The following is a 24,654-nucleotide window of genomic DNA, read 5'->3' as shown; positions in this document are numbered from 1 at the left end:
GGATACATACTGGGCTGCTTGTGGTGGGAGCAGCAGGGCTGGGTGCTTGCAGGAGAATCTGGATGGAATCACCATGCAGATAAGCAGTCAAATCTAGGACATCCTTCCCCTCAGTCAGTATCTGTCCAGGACAGGACAGCTGAATAGCAGAACCTACAACTTGGATGGTGAACCTCTTAGAAGCATTGCATGGTGCAGCGAGGCGGTACTGCAAGTGTCCAACAGTGACATGAATAAAGGATAACGATGGCAAATGGGGTCTGTTACTGAGGCTTGATTTTCAACCAAAGAACAAATTTTCACCAAAGTACTCGTGTTATGAACAAAGAAGCTGTGCTCAGCTCACCCAGTTTGCAATAAAGTGTTGAACCACAGCACTCCTAAGCCAAGATTCCCTTTTATAATTTTTCCTGAAATGTTATACACAGACAGGGGGACTTCCATCCCTGTTGGAAATTTGTTTTTATTTAAAATCGGAATCAGATTTTTTTCCCAGAAATGCATAATTCCAGTAACACCAGCCTTATGTATTTTGCCTCTCCCAACTGTCTGGCTGACAGACATTTCACAACATGTAAAAGAGATTATTTACAGCTGATTTCCTTTCTTTCTCAGGGCTTTCCTAAGGCTGCCTTTGCTTTCAGTTTTGTGCAGTCCGTCTGGTGCGTTGAACAGCCCAGTGGTATGAGTCAATGATCAACAGCACTGATTACTCTTCAGTGTTATCTCTTTCTAATAAGATAACAATTTGCTTCTAGAAATGGATCAAATAAGTTATCGAGGGACTGTAGCTATTGTTAAAACAGGCTGGTCTGAATCAAGTGGTAAAATGTGATTTCCAGCAAGATCTGCATTTAAAGCACTTGACTCTCCTGTCCATAATGAACACGTAACTTTTTTTTATTGCAAACTGCTGAAAATGGATTATCCCTTAAAAATCTGCGTATTGAGATAAATGGCCCCTTGCTCTGAGCGGTGTGTTAGTCATTACGAGTCCTGCTCAGGGATGTGTAAGCCATGAAGATCAAAGTGCTTCATTCTGTCCTACGTACAGTATTCCTCAAGATACAGAACCATATCACGGAGTGCACACACAGCATCTGCAGGTGGTTGAGCTTTTCCTAAAAAACATTACTGTGATACTGCTGCCAGTAAACAGTTAAAAGGATGAAACCAGTGCTATTTGGTAGCAGAAACCCCATTTACTTCACTGTGTCCTTCTGTGGTGTCTGATTTGTCTTTTTTTTTGGCTTTTCGCTAGCGGGTGCTGCAGTTCTGTTCTGAGCCAGTGCTTGGAAGCAGCTTGTTTACTGCCTCGCATCTCTCATTGCTACAGCAACCGGTTTTCTGCAGGGCTGTGTGTACTTACAGAGACAACGGTGCTTGCATTCGGGCTGCCTCTCAAAAGATGCTGTTGGCAGATGGAGGAGGATTTTTGTCTTACACAGGAGCTTGCGGCTGGCCACAATTCACCTCGCTGGGTGTACCTTCCAGGGGACAATACCAAGCTTGGTTGTTAGCAGTTTTAAGGGGGAAGAGTAGATGATAACAAAGCTTTAGTAAGAGTCATTTCAGCTTTTCTTCAGGTGTCAGCATTCTGGTTTTCCATGGTAGTTTGCTTGTGTGACGTAGCAGGAAAACTTTTCCAAAGAGCCTTACATAAAAGAAATTAATGCTCTTTATTATAAGGAAACTATCATGCCACAAAGCCAAGTGCAAAGCATTTGTGAGTATAAAATAAGCTGCTGTCTAGATTCATCTAGATGAATCTCTAGGGTCTGCATTTTGAAGCAGATCAGTCAGTCAAAAGGCTTTGTGGTCCTTGGTCTTAGCGTAACACAGGTTTGTAAAGCTGTGTTTCCCCCTGTGACTGTTCTCTGCTCCCCCCCTGGAAGCTGCATCAGATTGCTAATAGCACGCTTTTTTCATTCTCCCACTCGTTCTGTCATGACACCTTTCCAACATCATCTGTGCTGCTGATGCATTGCTCTGGCATCCCACCAACCTCCCAGCCTGCGATCCTTCAGTTCAGACAGGTCGCACACGTTGAGCCATGCCTCCTACCTGAGGGACAGTGCCATGATCGACGAGACGGTTGTGATCCCCAGCCAGCAGGTAAGCACGGCCTCTTTAAGCTCACTCATCGAGCATATAAAACGATTATAGATCGTACTAATGTGTATGCTGCTTTGTTGATTTTAATAGGAATCTAATTTTATTTGCTAGTATGCTGTGCAATATTAAACTCCATTCCTAAATGAATGGATAAGCTGTGTGAACATCATACAGGGGCTGTCCTTATAATGTTTTTTAAGTGATTTTTGAATCGTGCTAACAGCCACTGGGCTAATATTCAGGTGATCTAATGAACTTGACGCCACTGTCCTCAAAGATGCTGTCCTGAAGCATGCCTGTAGTTAAAACAAAAAAGATGTAGGGAATGCTGCTTTGGTAAATGACAGCATTCCTTTCACTGGGGTTGCTAACATATGGTTACTTTGAGCAAGTACAAATTGGTACAATAAGGGAGTTCTACTATTTTAATGTTACCATGCATTTAGGTGCTACCATAGCAATACATCTGCTTATTGTTTCGTTGTTGAATTGATTTTATTGTAGTAAGAGAGAGGCATTTTTTTGCTTTCAAAGGTAACTCTGGCCAAAGAAGCTGAGAGGAATTCTTATCGCTTAAGCTGGGGCCCTGAAAACTTGGACAACGTAGCTCTTTCTTCCAGCCCCATTCATTCAGGGTAAGTGTATCAATCAGCATTATACTAAAACAAGACAAACTGAATACTCGCAGTGGCAGCAGCTTCAACTAATGCTTAGCTAGGAGTTCTATTTTAATTCATTGCCTCCTAGAGCTGTCAATAAATTGTTATGGTCTCTTAAGCTCTGTCAGTCAAGCAGGCCTGAGCACCAAGACAATCCGCTGAAATTGCTGCTAGTCACTGAGCTTTCAGTCAGGTTCAAGAGGAATGAGTGAGATAATTGACACATAGGCACACGTTTATGTGAACTTTATGGAGGAATGAACACAGTGGCTTTTTAAAGTGAGTAATAACTGAGACCAAGGGCTGAATCGCTCCAGATAGCGAGTACTTCCTATGCTAGTGGAGCAGTTTAGGTAAGCGTCAGCTCCAGTGTTTGTCATCATTTCTAAAGAAAGCAACCAAGATTTTAAATGACACGAAGTGTGTATAGACAAGCAGCCTAGGCATCTTCGTGGGCTTTACACGTATTTCACCGCTACATTCACTCATTCTCACAGACAGCTCTTTGTAAGCAGTGGCGTTTAAGAAAGCTCATTGAAATGGAGTGAGACAAGTCAGAACTCGGGCCCTGCCAAATTCACGCTCACAAAGCTTATCCTGGTTGGCCTCAAAGTCTGTGAGCAATTTCTTTTAAGTGCTCTTACTTTCTGTGTTTTAAGTAGTTGTATTTTTTACACTGAATTCTACCCTCCTGTCCTGCTGAGGCATGTGCGGGTGACTTCATAAGAAACTGATGCCATGGAAAAGCATTTTGTTTCTGTGGAGCTACTCTCTCTGCAGCGTGGCTGGATGTCACAGGGAGAAAAGGGTTTTCTTGTTAATGTCAAATGAGTTTGCAACAATCCTACAGTCCGGATCTTTCCAAAAATCACACTGGAGCCCTAATTGGAATGACAGGCAATCCTGGTCTAGAAGAGGAACAATATTGTCATAATTGCTGTTGCAAATTGACTGCCTTGTGACATATAGAGGCACTTTGTTTGTTGGCTGGTAACAGGATAGCTGGCTGTGACCAGGGTTGTTTGGATTTGCTTTTTTTGAGCTCTAAAACTAACAAAATAAGTGAAAATCCTTAATGCATACACAATTTATGTGTTTATATATGCTGGTATGTAGGCTTTAAAATTGCTCTGGTGGTTTATTCTAATCCTAAATAGTCTGCAGACTTCCCAAAGGATTTGTTACTTCTCACTTCCAGAAAGGTAGGTCTTTCAGTGATTGCAGAGGATGCACTAGATACTTTCTAGAAGAGTGGCCATTATTTCTTGGATGTGCAATCATTTTGTATTTTTCTTTTAAAAAAGTATTAGTGAAATTTTGGATCTTTTGGATGAGCAGGATGGTAGTGGTAGGATAAGAATATCTGGTGTCAATAGGAGCAATGTGCTTTGCAGCCTTGTATAAAGTAGTGACATTTAACACGACACAAATTATGTTTTATTTTATATGTACCAACAAACTTGCCACTAAATTTCATAATAAAGAAACCTATAATACTGCTGATTACTCAACCTTTGGAAAAGACTGCACTATGCTTTTATCTTGCTTAGATTTGTCCAAGTCGTTAAGTTACCTTAAACTGTTGAGGTGCATCTTGTTTACATCTCTTTTTTAGGAAAACACATTGGCCACTGGAGTTCCACTTGTAAGACTTTACTGTATGCACGATTGTAGCTTTCTCTTAGCTGAAACAACAAACGTGTTTGTCATTGTTCCCCCCTCGTCATGCACACCTTCCTTCGTACACAGACAGGCGCTAGTACTACGTTCCTATGAACTAGCAAAATTCCTGACTTTTCAAGTAGCAGTGTTTCTGCCATGAAAAAAAATTCTCACTGCTTGAAAAGAAATCCTGTGTACACATTGTTAGTGGCTTTAAGCAAGGGGATGGCCTTAGTTTTGCCCCAAACACTGGAAATATATTGAATTCAGACCACGTTTTCACAAAGTAACGCATCAGCAGTAATTTATTTAGCACAGAAGATCCTAATTTTGTATTCTGTGCAATCTGCGAAATGCTTTTACCGTCCATTTAAAATTGAAATGTAACTCTTGTTTCAATATGTTGGTAATTTCATCAATAAGGAAAGAAAAGCAAGGTATTTGGGCAGAGTCTTTGGCAGCCATTTCAAAAACAAGACGATAATTAATCTCTTAAGAGGTAACAATCTTCCGGTAATCACGCCAACATCTCCTGGTCATTTGACACAGCTAACAGTGTCCAAATAGTTTCATACATTGACTGGAGGAAGAAACATAAATTCCTGAATTTAAACTTCCTTTCAGCAAATCAGATTTGCTCCTCCCGATAAAACTGTCTGATCTGACATATTGGGCAAAGTTAAGGATCTCTGAATAAGCCACAAATTCTGGGTGTTAAATATCCAATAAGATGCTTTCGCTGGTGACGTTAGAGGATAGAATGCATCATTTCCTGCTGAAGCGTTATGAGAGACAGAACAGATGCTTACAGAAATGCAAATGGGTTTCACAGTTTTAACCTCATACCCCACCACATCCTCTTGTGGAAGAACACAAATATTTTCATTAAGTTGGATGGCAAAAAACCTGGAACTGAAAGATTTCTTTTCCCCTGCAGCATTTAGACATTGCTTGACGTATTTCTTCTTTCTCTCACAGTAGCTAAGGGTGAACAGTAAAGATAAGGCTGACTGTTAAGATTTTAAAGTATAAATTATGTGCAAAATTATGTTGTTTTCATGCCTGAGTTCTGGTGATACAGCGAAAAAAATGTCCACAGTGTTGTTGTATGGATTATATTTCTAAGAATGTTACTAACAGGTATGTAAAGGTGTGGTAGATAAGAGAGGTAAATCTGACACGTCAGGAACTGTGAGGAAGGAGCTTGGAGTTCATGCTTTGATATTCACTTGCTTTTTGTGTTCTGGAGTGAGATATGTGGCAGCTCTGCAGTTTGTCCAACTCTGACTCCCTCTCAGTAAAAATATTTAATGAAAGATATCGATTCCTTTTATATCATTTGATGAAGAAATCCCTGTTTGAGTAATAGATGATCTGATTGTATTAAAAAAATTAAACAGCTGGGATATTGTTAGTGAATTTACCTTTCTGGAGGTTGTAGCTTCGATCAGTGGAAATGGGAGAAGGATGAGGGATTGGGCAGCTCAAACTGTGACAAATAACGTGAATTATCATTCTTAGCTGCATGTCTGCAAAAAAGGAGGCTGGATCCTTGCTAACAAGGTAAACTAAATATCTTTTAAGTGTTGTATTTTGAATCCATAATTCTGTTTTCCCCAATGTGAGATGAATTTTCTGGAAATGGTTATGGAAACAGGACCTGGCAGCGACCAGCTGATAGTCATTCCTAAAACGTGAAAGTCTAAATGATTTCAATTTATACTCGAGCCCTTCGGGCCTTTATTCAGAAAATTACAAGAAGGAGAAACTGCAGGTGTGTTCCATTAATAGCAAATAGCTGTTCATGTTAGCAGAAGAAAATAGCACTGGAGTTATGCATGATAAAAAGTGACATCAGAAAATGAACTGGCCATCGACACACTGCCCCAAGGAACGCTCAAAATTTGTCATCCTGTAGTGCAGAACAAAAGGAGGACAAGAAACATGTTGGAATGGAAGAAAGTGGAGGACAGAATGTATTGATGGGAGGTTTGAAGAAAAGAAAAAATAATGATTTGTTATGTTATCAGAAGCAGTGCTGGAATTATATTAGAAACGCTACCCTTTCGTATACATACCGTGGTCTCAGTTTTAGATGGGGGCACCTAAAGCAAGCAGCATTTCCCCTGATCTGGTTCTGAAAGATTTCCTCAGCACCTCACTGTACATTCTGGGTACCTGACTTCCCTTTGAGAACATCTGTAGAGAAACCTCTGGCTTTTCTGCTGAAGTAGTAGGAATCATTTGGAACCAAGGGTGGTTATGTATCTTATTTTCCGTGCTCACTCCTACCTTCTCATGTGTAACAAATATGCATATGTATGTTTATGTTCATGTGTTTAATTTAGAAATCTGTTTCATTTTTCCAATATTTCAGTATTTCATTTAACTCATTCCTTTTTTTCCCCTTTCTTTTCCATTTTGATGTTAAACCATCTATTCTATTGCAGATGCTCTTCTCCATGTCTTGATCATGACAACAGCAGGTGAACTTCTGCCTAATTTCTTTCTTTAATCCATTGCACTTCTCACCTACCCTATTTATCCTCCTCTTACCTGGCTTCAGAATGCTTTACTGTTTTGATAGTGCACGTTAGCCAAGAGGAAGATAAAATCTACTCTGACTGGCAGTACTCATTACACATGGCCCTATTTCTCTTACACAGCAAGTGTCCACTTTCTCCCATCTGCTATGGCCTCTATAAGTGAAAGAATACTGGACGCTGATCTCACTTTATAGAAAGAATATAGCAGAGCCACTCCTTAGGCCGTTTTCCAAATTGTGCCACAGACCCAGTGTATGTAACTTTTTGTAGCAGGTGCATTTTTGGTGTGACCTCGGTTAATCACTCACACATTGCGTCCTGCACAGAACACCCGAAGCACTCCCTTCCCAAAGGAGATTATCTTCATTTGGCAAACCAAATGTTTATTGGCGCAATATCTCTTCATCTCCTTTAACATAACCGTAGGAAGGTGAAAATCTTCTTAAATATTCAGCTAGGCAAAATTATTAAATGGCTAAAGAAACCCCCAGACCACAAACCCCTGGTTTTGGGTCATTGTCACTCAATCTCTGTAGCTGACTAATGCAGCGAAGAGAACGTGACTCTAAGTTGATCCTCTAGTGGTTTCCTGCGTAGGATCATGTTTTTTGTCCTCCTGGAACATGTCTGTTGCCTGGTTGGTGTATGGCACAGTTGCAGCCCGATGGAAAGCACACTGAGATAGTAGAATGGCTTGCTGTTGGGAATCAGCAGGAGCTGGATAAAGGCCTTTTTCCTTAATTCCAGACTCTCTATCAGTTTTCCTTCTCCAGCTGAACACTTCCCAATGGCTGAAGCACCCCAAGTGTTTGTTTCTGCATCTCCACACTGCGACTAACACTGAATGCTGCTATCTCCTTGTTTCCCAGTTTCTTTTTAAAATTAGGATAATGTACACAGAAAAGTTCTTAAATGTCTACAATGGATGTGCTCTGGTTGGAGCTTTTCATTGTTTCCTGCTTCCCAGTGAGAGCATGTGTGCCTGCCTTAGCTGGTTTGAAAGAACAATCGTACCTGAACTGGTCGTATGAAAGTGGTGGTGAATTGGCTTTTGCCCCTCTTGGTTCTGTGCGCTCCAGGAGCTGTTACCTGTTCTCGAAAGCCACTCACGGTGCCAGGTTTGCATGGCTCTCCAGGGGATTCTGCAGAATGAGGAGTGCGTTTGAGTGCCGACACGCTTGCGTTCACAGCCACCTGAAACCTGTGACCCTTCTGCAAAGCTGTTCATGGAACAGTGGTTCTTCACAAATCACATGATGAGGACTTTCTTGCACCCCTTGGTGTTGACACTTTTTTTTTATTTTATTTCATTTGTTCATCCTGCTGTTATCTTTCAAATGAGCGTAGACGGAATAAAACCAAGTTAATTCCATATGAATAAAATCAGCCAAGGGAACGACTCAGGCTCAGGTCAGAAATACCAGCATTTCATGAAAATACACCCCTTTTGGTCCTTGTAAGGTGAATAAATCTAATGCATAGATATTGTCTGTGTTCAGTTCAAGTAGAGCCGTAAGAAAACCCAGAAGAAGGCATGGAAATAGCCTGGAAGAGTTAGGAGCTTTTTACATATGTCCTCAAGCCAGAAGGATGCTGTAGCCAGTGTTATTTGATAGAGTTAACTTTCATATGGCAAGCAGGTAGTTTTTAATTGCTTTAAAGCATGAAATGGCCTCTCTAACTGATGAGTAAGAATTGCTAAATTAGAGGAGGGTGGATGATGCCGGATCTAACTGCCAACCATGTGTTTAACAAGCATGTATAGACTCCCCTGCACTCTGTAACTTCTTTCTAGAGAAAAAATTGCTTTTGCTCTGTATTTTTTCTTTAACAAAACCAAAATCCCGATTTCCCCTTCATTCTCATTAAAAGAGAGAAGGCAATGGTTTCCCCACACCAAACTGGTGTCATTGATTGGGCTGTTTTATTGGACTGCCTCCTTGCTGAATCTCAGGAAAGCTCAGCACCGATGCCGTTTGCGAGGCTGCCAGGGTCACGTGTGTGTGTCATGCATCACTTCTAACTCAGCCTTTTAAGCTGGCAGAAAAGGAAATTTGCTCAAAGGCTGTCTTAGCACTGAGAAAGGTCGCCTCACGCTGCCCCAGTCACCCTTGGCAAACACAATTGCATTTTGCTGCGTTAACCTATAATCTGCTTTCATTTTGAATCATCACTAAACTGAAGCTCTTGCTGTGGGTTGCCAAGATAAATAGAGGGCGGTGCTGAGGAAGGATGCTTCCCCACGTGTGTTTGTCCTAGGAAGGGCTTCTAAACCAGGTTCTGAAAGACTTCTGCAGATGGAAAGTACATGTAATTTTGATGCACTGCTTGATCGATGGTTCGATCGGTTCACTTATTTTGGCCACCTTTGTTTTAAATGGCTCACAAGAATGATTTCCTACTTAGCAACTATCCAAAGTTTTCCCTGTCCTCAGTCTCACCTCATTGTTCCTCACCAAAGTTAGTCCCTGCTAAGTTTTCCTTCTCCTAATGTGCCATTTTTAACCCCTTCAGACAACTGTCGCTATTATATCTACGTGGAGTTCCTGAAAGTTATTTTTGTTTATTTTACATTTTCTTTTATTTTTAATATTATAATAAATTATCATAGAAACATGTAAACAACATTTATCTAATATTTTTAAGATGCCTCCTTTATTCTCTTCTTCTAGTGATAACCCGTAAGAGCTTTCTGATTCCATTTGATCCCTTTTATTAACATATTTCTTTTCATCTTTCCTTCTTCCTGTCTTTCTTTCCCTTGAACTCTTCACAGCCATTTATGTTTCTCTTTTATGAGCTCTCTCCTCTTCATTTTCTGCCCGTAGATGGTTGGTAGTGTTTGTAGTAGCGTTTCTTGCAGTTGGAGCAGAGAGTAAGCTCTGAGTTTCCAGCTTAGCCAAAATTCATGTTTTGTGTCACACAGTTAGCATGAGCAGAGGGTGCCCTGTGCGGAAGAGGGATCTTGGGAAGTTTTAAGTCAGAGCAGGAAAGACTGCTGCAAGGATTGAACGGGTGCCTCTTACAGAAGGTAAAGATTGGATCAGAAAGGTCCAGAGGAGGCCACAAAGATGGTCTGGTCTGGAGCAGCTCCCATCCGAGGACAGGCTGAGAGAGTTGGGGTTGTTCAGCCTGGGGAAGAGAAGGCTCTGAGGACACCTTAGAGCAGCTTCCAGTACTGAAAGGGGCTCCAGGAAAGCTGAGGAGGGGCTCTGAATCAGGGAGGGCAGGGAGGGGACGAGGGATGAGAGAGGGGAACGTTTTTAAGTTGAAAGAGGAGACATGGAAATGAGATCTTAGGAAGAAATGTTTTCCTGAAGGTGGGGAGGCACTGGAACAAGTTGCCCAGGGAAGTGGTGGCTGCCCCATCCTTGGAGGGGTTCAAGGCCTGACTGGATGGGAGGTGTTGCTGCCCATGGTCCCTTCCCACCCAAACCATTCCATGATCCTTGAGGTCCCTTCCAACCCGGTATTGTATGATTCTCTGATTCACCCTCTCTGCTCGCAGTAAGAGAAGCAGCTCCACACCTAAGCTTCAGGGAGCATATATGACGATAGGGTTCTTCATATGCATATTAGGTATCATTTTCTTTTTGACCATGGGAATTTATAATGAAAAGGTGCAACTTCCCAGAGTGACGGCTTAATCTGCCACTTATTCCTGCTAGTTTCGTTTGGAGTACGATCTCTTCCTATCATTTTAGTCTTGTCACTTAACAACATAAGGGAAAGGGAACATTAGGGAGAGGGAAAATAACGTGTCTGTGCGTGGGCAACAACATAATGAATTTGTGTTTTACATTTCCTATCTATTAGTCATACTTTTTTTTCCCCCTTTCCTAAATGCACATTTCACGAAGCATATTTGATGTCATGTGTTAGTTTTGTAGGTATTATTTGTGTATTGATCCACATATTCCAAATGGCAATGCTTTTCCTGTCCTGGATCAGTAATGTCACCATCCAGATGCCCTATTATGTAGCAAATAAGGAGAGAAACAGGCTGCTATGATCTAGAAAAATGCTTTGTAATTAATTATTTGTCTTCAGACTATTCTGTGTTTGCCTGGATTTGCTGTGCAGCAGTTGAAGGGCACTTGCAGTTTCAGAGTCATTGAGAAGTTGCAGAACCCGTCGGGAATCGCCCGTTTCACCTGGGGGTCTGGTTCAGTGGCACAGAACAAATCCCTTCTTTTATTTGCACTGAGGTGAACACTCCTGCTCGCCAGGTTGCGTCTCGTTATTTAGTAAATGTATTAGGTCATCTTTATGATGGAAACAGCTGGGTTTACAGTCAATAATAATAATGTCCTACTGTTTTAATCCTAACCATTGTTATCTCTGCCCACCTTCCAATGATCCTTCTCTCAGCCTGTTTTTCCACTGTTGGAGCAATAGTTGGTTTCAGCGATAGACAATTATAGACCCTGTGATAGATTCACTGGCAGACCTTGCTCTGACCCACCAGGCACATTGCAGAAACTGTAACCACAAGAACGAAGTACAGCTTTAAGGCCTGAATGCACACACAGTGATCCCTTTGGATCTTGAGTGCTTACTAGAGATGCGTGCCACACTCTGTTTGCGATGGATCTGTGTTAGATCCCAAGTTTTGGAGGTGGAGGAATGGAGGGCTGTGGTTTAAAAGATGGGTAGATTTAGTACTTAGAAATCTGGTTTAGTAGTGGACAGGTACAGTTGGACTTGATGATCTGAAAGGTCTTTTCCAACCTAGGGATTCTATGATTTTTGCTGGTTCTGTACCACAGGGCAGTTATCTCCATTGCATAATGACTGCTTTATGAGAAGGCATTCTGCTTCTCTTTTAGTTAGCCTGAAAGGAATTAAGATACGGAGAAAAAGCACAATATTAAATGCCACAGAACCCATTATTGTGGTCAGAAGGGGGATCATTTGATTCGGACCCTTACCTTTAGAGTGTATGTATTCATCTAGCAGTTAACGGTGGTGTTGGTGTTACAGAGGCACATGCAGAGTTAAGCTTGGGAGGACATAAGGCAAAACAGACAACCTAACTAATATTTCAGTGATTAAGAGCGAAAGAAAGCGATCCTTTTGTCAAAGTGTACAATTTTGAGTATTGCATGAATAACGAAAAAAGTTGAATCTTAAAAATGGTATTTGTGACAGCTCACACGATGAAAGCTGTGAATGTTAATGAATAAGTGCGATCATTAGCTACTGGTAGGTGTGGGGGTCATGTTTCCATTGCTCACAGTATTAGCATCGACATGAAACTCCTCCTCCACCACTCAGCGGTATTACACCTCTAACACACCTGTTATAACAGAGATCTGGGCTGATGACACTGAAACATAACTCAGAACCACTCTGATAACGCTGCTTCATAAAATTAAACAGCCATGCAAGCCGTAGAGCATTATTGCAACGAGTGAGCATTTAGTAGCTCTTAAGCTCTGCTTTTATTTGTGCTTTAAGATGTATAAAGTATGTATTTTGTGAGGGAAGCTCCCGGTTTTCTCAATTAATCCCCAGCAAATCAAAGCTGTAAAATGTTTTCATTTTCTTTTTTTCCCCCTTGTTAAAACCACAGAAACACCAACCTCTAAGGAGTGAGATAATGGTTGTACTCCCCAGACTTTAACACTAAACAAAACCTAGAGGTATATGAATGGCAGTAGAATAGGAGACTGCATGTGTGAGACAGACCGGCATCCGTGGTGCATGGTGTGCTTCGGACTGGCGCTTGTGGCTCCTTCCCATCATCCATTGTTCTGACTTGCACGGTGTGTTGAGTGTTGTGTTCTTACAGCATGTGGAATTTCTCGTAGCTGTGTGGACAATGAATGGATGCAATGGTTGTTGCACAGAACGGTCAAGGGGACGGTACAAAAATACCTGTATTTGTGACTCATGTTATAAGGGCTTTTCTCTATTGCAGGTCTTTCAGTAGCATTTCTGCGACTCCCCCTGTGATGATTCTATTTTAGTGGGTAGCAGTAGGCCTGATGCCGTTCTGTCTCATCTTCTCTTACTTCCACTTCCAGCAACCCAACATTCCCATCCCACATCGGGCATGATCCTAAGTCATAAACCAGTAAAACCCCCAAAGTTGAATACCTTTGCCAAGAATGTCCCCAATCTTTGTAACAAATCTGTCCAAACCTACCTCCCGGTTAGAGATGGAACTGTAAAAAGTTCAGCATTAAAGCAATTCTATGAAATGTTTTTCTCCCTTCTAACGAAAAAGAAACAAATAAGAGAATTTACCTTATGCTAGAAGGAGGCTCCCTGGAGATTGCTTTCAGCATCTGGAAGTTTTCCATTGCTGTGCAAAGTAACACAGAAAACCAAAAATCCATACATAACATCCTTATACTTTACCTATTATCTCACCAAAATCCAAAATTATCTCCAGTCAATAATGCCATTTTGGGTTTTTCCTACAAATAGGTGTTAGCTCCACTCATGTATTACGAATTCCACTCAAGAATGAAATTCGAATTTTATTTTGAAATCCTAGACAATTTTTTTTATTAAAAATTGCAATTTATCAAATAACTAGAAAATTATATAATTTCTAACAAAAAAAGACCCCAACAACTCCTCCAATCAGAATTGGCTTTTTTTTCCCATCATAAATGATTTCCTTCAATGAGATGTGCTTGCTTCTAAAGTATTTAAAGACTGCCAACAATACAGAGAGAGAGTGATCTTCGCACAGGACTTGGTCTCTAATAGGCACCCATGTGTGTGCTTACGTTTATTAGTGATTGCTGGTGGTTTTACCAACAGCAGCGCTGTAAAATAAGGCTTCCTGTGAACTAAAAAATCTCAGATAGCAGATGTCAGTCCATAAATGTCAATTAATAAATAATAGATGTTAATACATGTCAATAAAAATAAATTAATAAATGACCTTAGCATGATTTGGTGCTTCCCATGGGAGAAAGGCTTTTTCTAATTGAACATCTTGCAAAAAAAGCTATATTTACAAATGGAATTTGTTACCTCTGTGGAACAGAACCAAAGGAATTTCTTTATGCTTTGTATCTGATATTTCTTCCCCGATTTTCCAGCTTCCTAGTTAGTTTCATGGTGGATGCTCGTGGAGGTGCCATGAGAGGTTGCAGACATAACGGACTCCGCATCATTATTCCTCCGCGGAAATGCACTGCTCCGACCCGCGTGACTTGCCGGTTGGTGAAACGCCACAGACTGGCCACCATGCCTCCCATGGTGGAAGGCGAAGGTCTGGCCAGCCGCCTGATCGAAGTTGGACCTTCTGGTGCTCAGTTTCTTGGGTAAGAGGTGCCATATGGCCTAGAGGAAAACGTTTGGTCTATTTTTGTCTGTTTGCAAGTTGCACTGAAATGGTTCCTTTTGTCCAGACTTGAACAGAAAAAGATGTTGGTGACATATGGCAACAGACGGGTTGTGTGAAATACAGATCAGTTTTTGTTAACAATTCAGAAAGCTTTTATGCCTTTTCCTTTGGAAATGGATATTGCAACCACTAGTACTAAGGTTAATGTGCTTTCTTGGATATAATTTTTAGTCTGCGTTGTGATATTATAGTGGGAAAAGACCCTTTTTCACCCAGAAAAGGCAGAGCGTACTATATTTAAATAACCTACATAGGAGGTGCGAATAGTACAGCACTGATCTACAGCCCAAAAGGAAAGCCTGCTACAGATACAACACAAGTTAAGTTACGGCTGCTATTTCAGACTTGTGTTGTGTTCCCAGTAGTTTGGACTATCAGGGAAGCACAGTGCCTTTGAGCTTTCTGGGGCTGAAATTGCTAAATTAAGCAATAGGACAGTTCCTGGATTTTTTTTTTTTTTTTTGCTGTTTCTTTTATCTTGTGCTGCAAACTCACAGAAAGATTGGATTTGTGTCTGCTGCTGAGCTTGTTTTAGCAATTTTCAGCTGAAAGCAGCAGTTATCCACACCTTTCTTTATTTGTTTTACCAACTGTTCTGCTTGTCAGCTGTGGCATCCAAAAGTGGATGATGGAAGGAACCCCTTCTGTTACAGTAAATGACTTCATTCACAACCTGTAAAAAAGGGGACTTTGTAAACAACTTAAATCTATTTTGAAGCAAATCAGTTGCTCTAAAATCCTATTATACAAGGCAGTCATCAGAGCCACTACCTTCCTTAGTGCTTTTTGTAAAAGATGGAGCTTAGGGAGAGAAGAAATTGTTTGCCCACTGCTTTGATATGGAGTGGGAAGGGAGAGCATTCCCAAGGCACGTTTTGGCTGCTTCACTGTTGCTCTAATCTGGTAAAAAAGCAAGAGCAGGTCTGAAACACTGCGAGTGTCATGCTAAGAGTGAGCCAACCATTCCTTCTGACAGACGCGTACCTCTTAATATCACGGGTAACAGCAAACCAGCTGGCTAATCAGATGCTTTGTACCACTTCTTCTTTTCCCATCTTGGTGACTTCTACAGAGAAGAAGAATGAAATCTAAAGAGCAGGAGAAATATTGTGCTGTCACATTCAGTCTTCCCGTTATCTTTGTCACACACAAACAGACCTTAAGTATGTCTCCCTTTTCCTTTTTAAGGGTTCCTCTATCCCATGAGAACGTCTCACCTGAAAGACCAGGATGTAGCACAGTTGTATTCATTCTCGGGTCTTGGTGCCCTTTCTGCAAGCGTTTTTCTAGGTGTCGTGCTAGCAGTGAAGTCGGGGAGTCGCTGTACTGTTTGCAGAGATGCATTCTGAGGTCCAGCTCCGGTTCCCATCGAGTTCACTGCCAAAACTCCTGTAAGCAAGCAAAGATCCTGAATGAACGGAACTAAGTTACTGATTCTGATCACCAAATTGCCATCGATAGGACGGAACCTTGTTCAGTGTAGAGCCTAATTCCACTCTGTGGACCAGACAGTGACACTGGCGTTCTGGCACAAAAAATACATAAAGTTTATTTATGTTCTTTCTTTCACTGCTGCTTTGGATGTACTCAGTAAACTTCATCTGCCTACGGCTCCTCCCCCACTTAATGAGGGAGAAAGCTTGGTCAGCCGAATCCTTCAGCTGGGGCCTCCTGGGACCAAATTCCTTGGGTAGGAGAGACTTGACACAAATTGATGGATGCTGACCTCCCCATTCTTCTCCTCCTTCTGCAATATGATTTTTTTATGTCATTATGCCCATGATATTGTCCCTTTCTATCATTTGGAATTTTGTATACCCAACCCTTAGTGGACCATTTTTCAACCCTTGTGGTATGTGGTTTTGTTTTGGTGGTATGTTTGTATCTTTTTCTTACAGTACTGTGGCCTTCATTTTTGTTTTGGCATGAAATCTCTTCCTAGTTTCGTGCTTGGTGTCTGTAGCAAAGCAACCTGGATTGGGACAAATAAAAAAAGGAATCTACTGTAAATTGTAAGATGCTTTTTGTAGCAAGGCTTGATTAATCATTAAGTTATTATGTTCAATACCACCAGTATAATAGAACACGACATTTACTATGTACATGGTAACGTGTGTGAGTCCTCTGAGAAGTGTATATACAAATATATTTGTATTTTCTCTTATTTCTAAGAGTTTGTATATGTATATGTAACTATAGATATATGTACACGTGTTGTGTATGTGTGTATTTATACCGACACATACACTGATACCTGTATTGACATCTGCTTGCGAGGCAACAAGGCAAATTCTTATCTCCTATACTGAAATAGATGAGCTCCTCTCACCTCCTTTATCTCTCCCAGAGTGTAAATCAGGAATAAATTCATTGGAATATGTAGAATTACGATGAAGTAAAATTGGCACAGGACACGATCGCCCCCGGATTGCAATGAAATTATTCTGATTTGCACGAGTATAAGTGAGATCAGAATTTGTCCCATATACGTTACAGTAGATTCTCTTTGAAATGAAGTTGCACAGGTTAACCCAGACAGTAGTGACAACTAAAACAAGCATGAGTTCTTTATGAATTTGCAAAACAATTGCCAAATTTCTCACTGTTATTTTACCAATGTCATTCACACTGTGGAAAGAGGTGAATGCACTTTTTAATCTGTCCTTCAGCATTTACTGTGTCCCTGTAAAAATCTAATGTGTGTTAGTGACCTACTAGTTTAGGACTGTGCCGAAGTACTCCAGTGACATAGGTAGAATTCCAGGTCACTTTGTACCAGACTGAATAGAGTTGCTGTTAATCCTGTTTCTTCCTCTCTCCCGTGTGCATTTAATGCGCTGTGTTGCTGTGCCAGGCCTGTGATTGTGGAGATTCCCCACTTTGCTGCTCTGCGTGGGAAAGAGAGGGAGCTGGTGATCCTGCGCAGCGAGAACGGGGACAGCTGGAAGGAGCACTTCTGTGAATACACCGAGGATGAACTGAACGAAATCCTGAACGGGATGGATGAAGGTATCCAGTGTGACTTCGGTTTTCATGCTGCTCCTGCATTACTTCTGTAACCACGGCTCATAGCTTTGTACCATTTAGTCGATTTAGCACCTCATGTTTGCTCTGCCCTAGGATTTCTGGTACTACAGAAATACTACAGAAGTACCTAAGGAAGTACTACATTCCTTAGGTACTTCATTTCAGTCACGATGGAGCATAATCCTGCTCTCAGTGCAGGAGCCAGCAGAAGCGCTGTGTTACTTGAGCTTTCTCCCCTTACGTGTTCTTCCCACGCAGTGGGACAAAACAAAACCTCTCATCATGAAATTGAGAACAGATTTATGTTTTCTACTGCTCCTTCTCGTAGTGTTAAACAAAAAGCTTCCATAGCAAACACCTTTCCAAAACAAGGTAATTATCATACTAATCCTTTCTAAGCAGCTACATACGTGGGAGGGAAAGTCAGTCATGGGTAATCTCGCTTTCTGAGAGAACAGAATGGCCTTGGGCTGTTTAGGATCTGCACAATTTGTTATTAATTTTGACAGCTCTTTTTTTTTTTTTTGTAAAAAGACCCCAAAATAAACAGCTAAGTCACGCACTTCAAAGCTGAACTAGTACTTGATAGTCTTTGGATCTGGACTGTAGTTTCCTTGCTGCTACTCTAGGCCACAGTGTCAACGTGTGAGGTAGAAAGGGTCTTGAGACAATCACCTTTTGCTTGCTGGCCTACTGGCTTTGTGGATGTTGTCAACATGTTCTGAATCTGTCGTCTGAAGCTCCTTTCAGTTACTTGTTCTGTCTGTCTGTTCCCTTGCTGATGTCTCTGTTTGAGCTGAACGTAAAATCACAGAATCATGGAATGGTCTGGGTAGGAAGGGACCTTAAAGCCCATCCAGTTCCAATCAGGACACCTGCCACTGGCTCAGGGGCTCCAAGCCCATCCAGCCTGGCCTTGAACGCCTCCAGGGATGGGGCAGCCACGGCTGCTCTGGGCAACCTGGGCCAGGGCCTCCCCACCCTCACAGCAAAACATTTCTGCCCAAGATCTCATCTCAATCTCCCCTCTTTCATCTTCAAACCATTCCCCCTCGTGCTGTCCCTGCACTCCCTGATTAAGAGCCCCCTTCAGTACTGGAAGCTGATCTAAGGTCTCCCTGGGGCATTCTCTTCTCCAGGCTGAACAACCTCAACTCTCTGAAAACACTGGGATGTGTTTCCTTTAGCCCACTGACTTCTGGACAAACTACTTATGTCAGCTGTAGTGAAACTGTGAAAAGCTTGAGTGCATTTTGAAGTTTGCTGTATTGTTTCTATAAAACTCCTGTCTTCTGAGCATCTTCTCTTTTGGCCTCAGTGCTGGACACTCCTGAGGAGCTCGAGAAGAAGCGGATCTGCCGCATCATCACCCGAGATTTCCCTCAGTACTTCGCAGTGGTGTCTCGGATCAAACAGGACAGCAACCTTATTGGACCGGAGGGAGGTGTGCTGAGCAGCACCGTTGTGCCACAAGTGCAGGCAGTCTTCCCGGAAGGGGCTCTAACCAAACGCATTCGCGTTGGCCTCCAGGTACAATGAAACAATTACAGGGGTTATATGTTTTTTATTTTGGTGTAAAATCACCATCTTTGGATGGAGAACCAGCCTAGCAGCTTATCGTGTTGAATGCTGCTGTCTACGATGCTTCCGGTTAAAATAGTTTAAAAAACTCCGCTGTGCAAAGGTCAAAGCAAGCGGTAAAGCTTTGAAAAGTATTCCATTGAATTCAGATTCCTGTGAACTGTCCATATGATCCTGGGAAAAGCACCTAACTTTGGTGATGCTGGTGATATCGGTGTGGGTCATAGAACAAGTTCTTAAATGCTCCTCATGAAAGGCATGAGAGAAGTACAAAGGGCTGTAATAACTGGGTCAACTGTAGTTTCTCAGCGTGCAGTAAACCAGCCTAACAGCTCACTACTGAAAGAGGGGGAAGTCTTTCCCCTCCCTCCATCCCCTCCTCGTGCTGCAGGCACCCACAGCTTGTCCTGGCCAGGAGACCATGCTCGTTGCAATCCCCTGTGAACTGCTGAACAGCTCACTGACCTAACTCACAGCTTGATCTAAGGAGGAAATAAAAAAGGTGACAAGGAAATCATTTGCTACTAGTTAAGTGAATTAAATTAATGCCATAAAGGGTCTGCAAGCACCAAGAAAGGGGAGAGGAAGATGTGAGAAAGTTGAAAAAGGGAGCCCTCCCCTTCTCGCTTGCAATCAGTTCTTCTGTTTGCAGGTTCTCATGGGAAATAGTGCCATTTACTGTAAAAAAAATGAAGGGTTTCATGACGAAACACAAACCCAGTTCTTTGCATGCTCATTAAACTGATTTCAAGTAACTATTCTGTTACTGTCTTTTTCTTTGGAAAGGCTCAACCTATGCATACTGAACTTATAAAGAAGATTTTAGGCAACAAGGCAACCTTCAGTCCTATAGTCACACTGGAGCCCAGGAGAAGGAAGTTCCATAAACCCATCACGATGACGATTCCCGTCCCCAAGGCCTCCAGTGATGGGATGATGAATGGTTATGGAGGCGACACACCCACTTTAAGGTTACTATGCAGCATAACAGGTAGGATGTAAATTCTAGAGCTTTTAATGTACATCTTGAACTTGTCACTCATTGTGGGTTGAGTATCTTATTATTCCTGGGCCGATTTTGCCCCACGTGTGTGAAAAGTCTAAAATGAACAAAAGAAATTTCTAATAAATTACATCTTTTGCCACAAAATTCTACCCTCTTAACATTTCTGCAGCTGTGCTACAGGACTCATTGTTTGGAAAACATTTGGATGCTTTGTTTTGCTTTTGGGAAACCCATACAGTCCTTCCAGCATTAGTAGAGTAACGTGGACTTAAAGAGAAGGCGCGTCTGGGATCATTACTGGTTTCGTAGCAATTAAAAGCTCATAAGTGTATAAAATACTTCTTAGATGCAAGAAAGTTGCAGAGTTGCTTGGTTTTAATGTTCTTTAAAACCTCTGTCATTTCAGGAGGAACCACCCCTGCCCAGTGGGAAGACATCACTGGAACAACACCACTGACATTCGTTAATGAATGCGTTTCCTTCACAACAAACGTGTCTGCCAGGTACCTACACAACACCACACGAGTTTTACAGGGCCTCTTTCAAGTGCATGTCTTTTTTCAGCAAGTATTTTCTTGAAACTATTTTAGTTGACATAGTAGAAGGAACATAGACATTCTGTGAACCAACTGGTGAGGTATTTTGGAAGCCCTGAGCCTCCCAGCCAAGACAGATGATGAACAAGAGCTGTTAAGCTCTACAGTCTGTACCAGCAGAAAGAAATTGATGTTCTTCTCATTTTTACCTCAGCTGTTTAAGTCCTTTGCAGCCAGCACCTGCTGCGATCCCGGAAACAGATTAATGATCAACTTATTTTTCTGCTATAGTCACCCAAGAGACAGTTCGATTTTCAGGTAGTTAGAGAAAATCTGGTTTCGTTTTGAATCCTCCTTCTCTCCCAGATTCAGAAATATGCAAAATTCCATGGAAACAGATATCCCTGTTTTGGGTGGTTCATTCTGCATCTTGCTTCCAGAATATCCAGCAAATGAGAAATGAAGCAGGAGGGCCTGTAGGTGTACCAGGCTGTGATATAGGAGAATCCCTTCCAACCATCTGTTCCTGTGATGAGATTTAATTGTGTTTCTGAAAACAGAATTTCATATTGAATATATATATGTATGTATGTGTGTCACAGAAATGCTCAAAAATCTCCTTTTCTGTAATAGGAGACGCAGTCCATGACCTGGAAAGTATTACATTCATGGGTGCAGTTAGGAAAATCTTGGATAACTTGCCCATGAAAATCAATGAGTTCCCTTTAGTGCAAACCTCCAGTGTCCAGAGCAGGTGTTACTATGAGATTAGGTTTGCTATTTAATTAAATAATTTATTAAACATTAAAATAAAGAGCAGCTTTTGCAGTCTGACCTACGGTATAATGTTAGGCAAAATAAATTATCGTTTTTCTGTTCTGTCTCAGTTTGGAAATGCCTTTCTTTCCATTAAGCTGGATGCTTTGCTTATGTGCAACTTCTTTTCAGTTCAAGTAAACGTTTTTCTTTCACAGTCACCACAAGAGGGAGATATTTAAGTGTGTTTTAGCTCCCATCTGCAGCTGCAGGCTTCTGCTTAAAGGGCTAACTTAAAGATTAAGTTAAAGAACCAAGCGTGGAGACAAGATGCAGAGTTTAAGAGGTCAAAGGCCTTAATACGTTGAAGTCTCCAGCAGGGCTACACGTGAAATACAGCCAGAACGAGGGTGACAGTTTATGGAACTACAGTCTGTATTTGTATTAAATGTTTCCCAATCCCACTGATGACATTAAAATTGATTCCTATTGCTAATGTTCTGTGGTGTAGGCAGGGCGCTGTGTAGAGATTTGGTTTCCCTCTTCTTTTTAATCTAAATGAATGTTCAACAGACTACTTTAATCCAAACTTCTTTAAATGGTGTTAAAGTTAGAAAATGGGATTTTTCATGTAGTTACAGTCAGAGAATTAATTATGTTCTTTGCTGAAGGACAGACTAACCTGAATTTCTTCACTCGTGCCTGGTTTAAAGTGCATCTGCCTTTGTGCCCTGCTGAGAATCAGCTCATTCCTGACTGTTTGCGATTCACAGGAACTCATTTATGTCTCATTAAATCATTAATGACGGAGAACAGTTTCCCCACTGATAAAACTAACATGAACTTGGGAATATATTTATCCAAAATGGATGTGAATTAACCTGCAGACTTTGAGGCAGAGCTGTTTCCCATTTCCCAAGCTGCAGCTTCTTAAAAAAAAAAATGTAGCGTCTGTTTGGTCTTTTTAGCCCCTGGTGTATGACAGCAAATCTTTTGAGCATGGTGATTTCCCAGAGGATACAGCCTCTCCAGTTGAGTCCAGCACAGCATAATTCTCCCACCCACAAAAAATCTGCAGAGCCTGTATGTCCCAAATGTACTTTCTCCCTTTCAAATGCCATCATCAGCCTGTTTTTTTAGCCAATGTGTTTGAGAAATGCTCTAACAGTAAGCACAGTGTGAAACTCCCTATTGTTCACCCTGCAGATGAATAAGACCAGAGAAATCACACTCGAAAGGTATGCTTTGTGGGTTGTAATACCATGTAATCTACAGTAAGTAATGAGCTCCCTTGTAGATTAGATGAGCTTTTGAGGTGTTCTTGACCTCTCATGACTTCAGTCTCCATCCTACGGGTGTAAAATTCCAGTGTGCTTTTCACCCACACAGGGAATTCTAATGAAAAGATAAGTCTCCAGCTCCACAGAGAAACTCCATGAAGTGGTATCTGGGAAGGAAGGCAGTATGTGTTACTCCACAAAAAACACTTGGTGCATTTCTGCCGTTATGTTGGGGAGTAGAAGTAAAATTATTTTAAGTGATAATTGTTACCTTTGCAAAATATAACAGTTCAGTCATCTTGACAAAGGGATAAGGAGGAGAAGAGACAATGAACCTGAAAGGAGGTTGCAGCGATGTGGGGGCTGGGCTGGTCTCCCAAGTGACAGGCGACAGGACAAGAGGAAATGGCCTTAATTTGTGCCAGGGGAGGGTTAGATTGGATATTAGGAAAAATGTCTTTACTGACAGAGAGCTGAAGCGTTGGCAGCGGTGGAGTCCCCAGCCCTGGAGGAGTTCAGAATGCTGTCCGTAACACGGCGTGTTAGAAACAGCGATGATAAGTGAGTCAGTGGTGAGCATGGCCTCTGGGAGGCAAGAGCAGGAGGGACTGGATGTGGACACACCTGCTTTCGGGGTTTTAAACATATAACCTCGCTCAGATCTAGAAATATCTATATCGCTGCATTCCTCTCAGGTCAGAAGTTTGTTTTCAGCTTCCAGATGAGCAAGATCTTATCAGAAAGGTAAACAATGACCTGGAATTTGTGCAGCAGGAGGCACTGTGAAGGATTTTCCTCAGGTATTCAGGGGAGTAAGCACAGGTCCAGATGCTTTCCCTGTTGCTTTTGCTTCATTCTCCTAAATGCACGGGGGGAACCATGAGCACTCTTAGCCTGTTCTTCCCAAACGGTAACCAGTCTTTTCCTGTGTTCTGACTTGTCAAATCCCAGATGGGAAAACATAAAATTTTCTTGATTAAATCTTTCTGTGCTGATTACAAAACTCTTCATTTTCTTTCACAGATTCTGGTTGATAGACTGTCGACAGACACAAGAATCTGTTACTTTTGCGTCCCAAGTGTACAGAGAGATTATCTGCGTCCCCTACATGGCCAAATTTGTGGTGTTTGCCAAATCGCATGACCCCATTGAAGCACGATTAAGATGTTTTTGCATGACAGATGACAAAGTGGATAAAACTCTAGAACAACAAGAAAACTTTGCTGAAGTTGCCAGAAGCAGGGATGTAGAGGTACCAAACCAGTTTTCTCCATTTTCTGTTTTTAAGCTAATATTTTCTGCCTTCCATCTACCACAAATGGGATTCAAATGGGACATCCAGTGTGTTCTCAGGGCAGTCCTCAGCAGTTAAAGACAGAGGTAGCAGGAACCTTAAGCTGGATTCAAGGAGATGGCAAATACAGAAGAATACTCATTTTGTCATTTATAGTGTCATGCTCTTGTTATCAAATCAACAGTGTGTTCCATCTGGAATGTAATGATCTGAACTGTTTCCACAGATTTTGGGTAACTGCATATGACAAATCTTGTAAATGCTGACAAGTCCTAGCATTTGAAGAAGCTGCTGTAGAATTATGCTTAAGAAGGAATCCAAACCACCTCACTGTGATTAATAGCTGCTTTGCTTGTTCTTCATTTCCAATAGGTATTAGAAGGAAAACCCATTTATGTTGACTGCTTTGGCAATTTGGTGCCACTAACAAAGAGTGGACAACATCATATATTCAGTTTTTTTGCCTTCAAAGAAAATCGACTTCCTCTGTTTGTTAAGGTAAGGAAGCTACAGATTGTAGTTTTATTTGTTGGCTACTTCTGAGTTTACAATAAACTGAGGAGCAGCTCCCAATTATTTTATGATAAAATGGTAGTCAAAACAACCAGAGTGGCTCCCTAAGATTTAGTAATAAATATAATTTTCTGTGCCTGTGGTCCGCGTGTGTTCCCATCATTCTTTCAGACATCAAAATGGTACTTCTAGGAATCCCCTTCTCTACCTAATAATCTAAAGAGCTGATTAAGTTAAATCTTGTTTGTTTTTCTGTACTATGGCTCAATATATAAAATGGAAGATTGCAGGAACTGCAGAAAAGTGTCAG

The 24,654-nt window shown here is 41.5% G+C and overlaps 1 protein-coding gene across 11 annotated transcripts in view; it reads left to right on the top strand.

The window, feature by feature from the left end:
* Positions 1-24,654, top strand: part of ANK2 (ankyrin 2) — a 204,382-nt gene that overhangs the window by 147,617 nt on the left and 32,111 nt on the right. For 8 of the 11 annotated variants that reach the window (XM_054066119.1, XM_054066110.1, XM_054066111.1 and 5 more), the window contains 9 exons: positions 2,013-2,115; positions 2,650-2,750; positions 14,044-14,268; positions 17,206-17,360; positions 18,697-18,908; positions 19,746-19,950; positions 20,372-20,468; positions 23,561-23,789; positions 24,204-24,329. In XM_054066119.1, coding sequence (XP_053922094.1) covers positions 2,013-2,115; positions 2,650-2,750; positions 14,044-14,268; positions 17,206-17,360; positions 18,697-18,908; positions 19,746-19,950; positions 20,372-20,468; positions 23,561-23,789; positions 24,204-24,329 — 1,453 coding nt within the window. Of the gene's footprint in view, positions 1-2,012; positions 2,116-2,649; positions 2,751-5,957; positions 6,000-6,886; positions 6,923-14,043; positions 14,269-15,942; positions 16,042-17,205; positions 17,361-18,696; positions 18,909-19,745; positions 19,951-20,371; positions 20,469-23,560; positions 23,790-24,203; positions 24,330-24,654 lie in introns of all 11 variants that reach the window. The other 3 variants (XM_054066112.1, XM_054066118.1, XM_054066109.1) reach the window with 2 other exon arrangements.

The sequence above is a fragment of the Cuculus canorus genome, chromosome 4 (genome assembly GCF_017976375.1).
Source record: "Cuculus canorus isolate bCucCan1 chromosome 4, bCucCan1.pri, whole genome shotgun sequence".
Lineage (NCBI taxonomy): Eukaryota > Metazoa > Chordata > Aves > Cuculiformes > Cuculidae > Cuculus > Cuculus canorus.
Note: the sequence above shows the minus strand (reverse complement) of the source record. Positions and strands in the feature narration are given on the sequence as shown.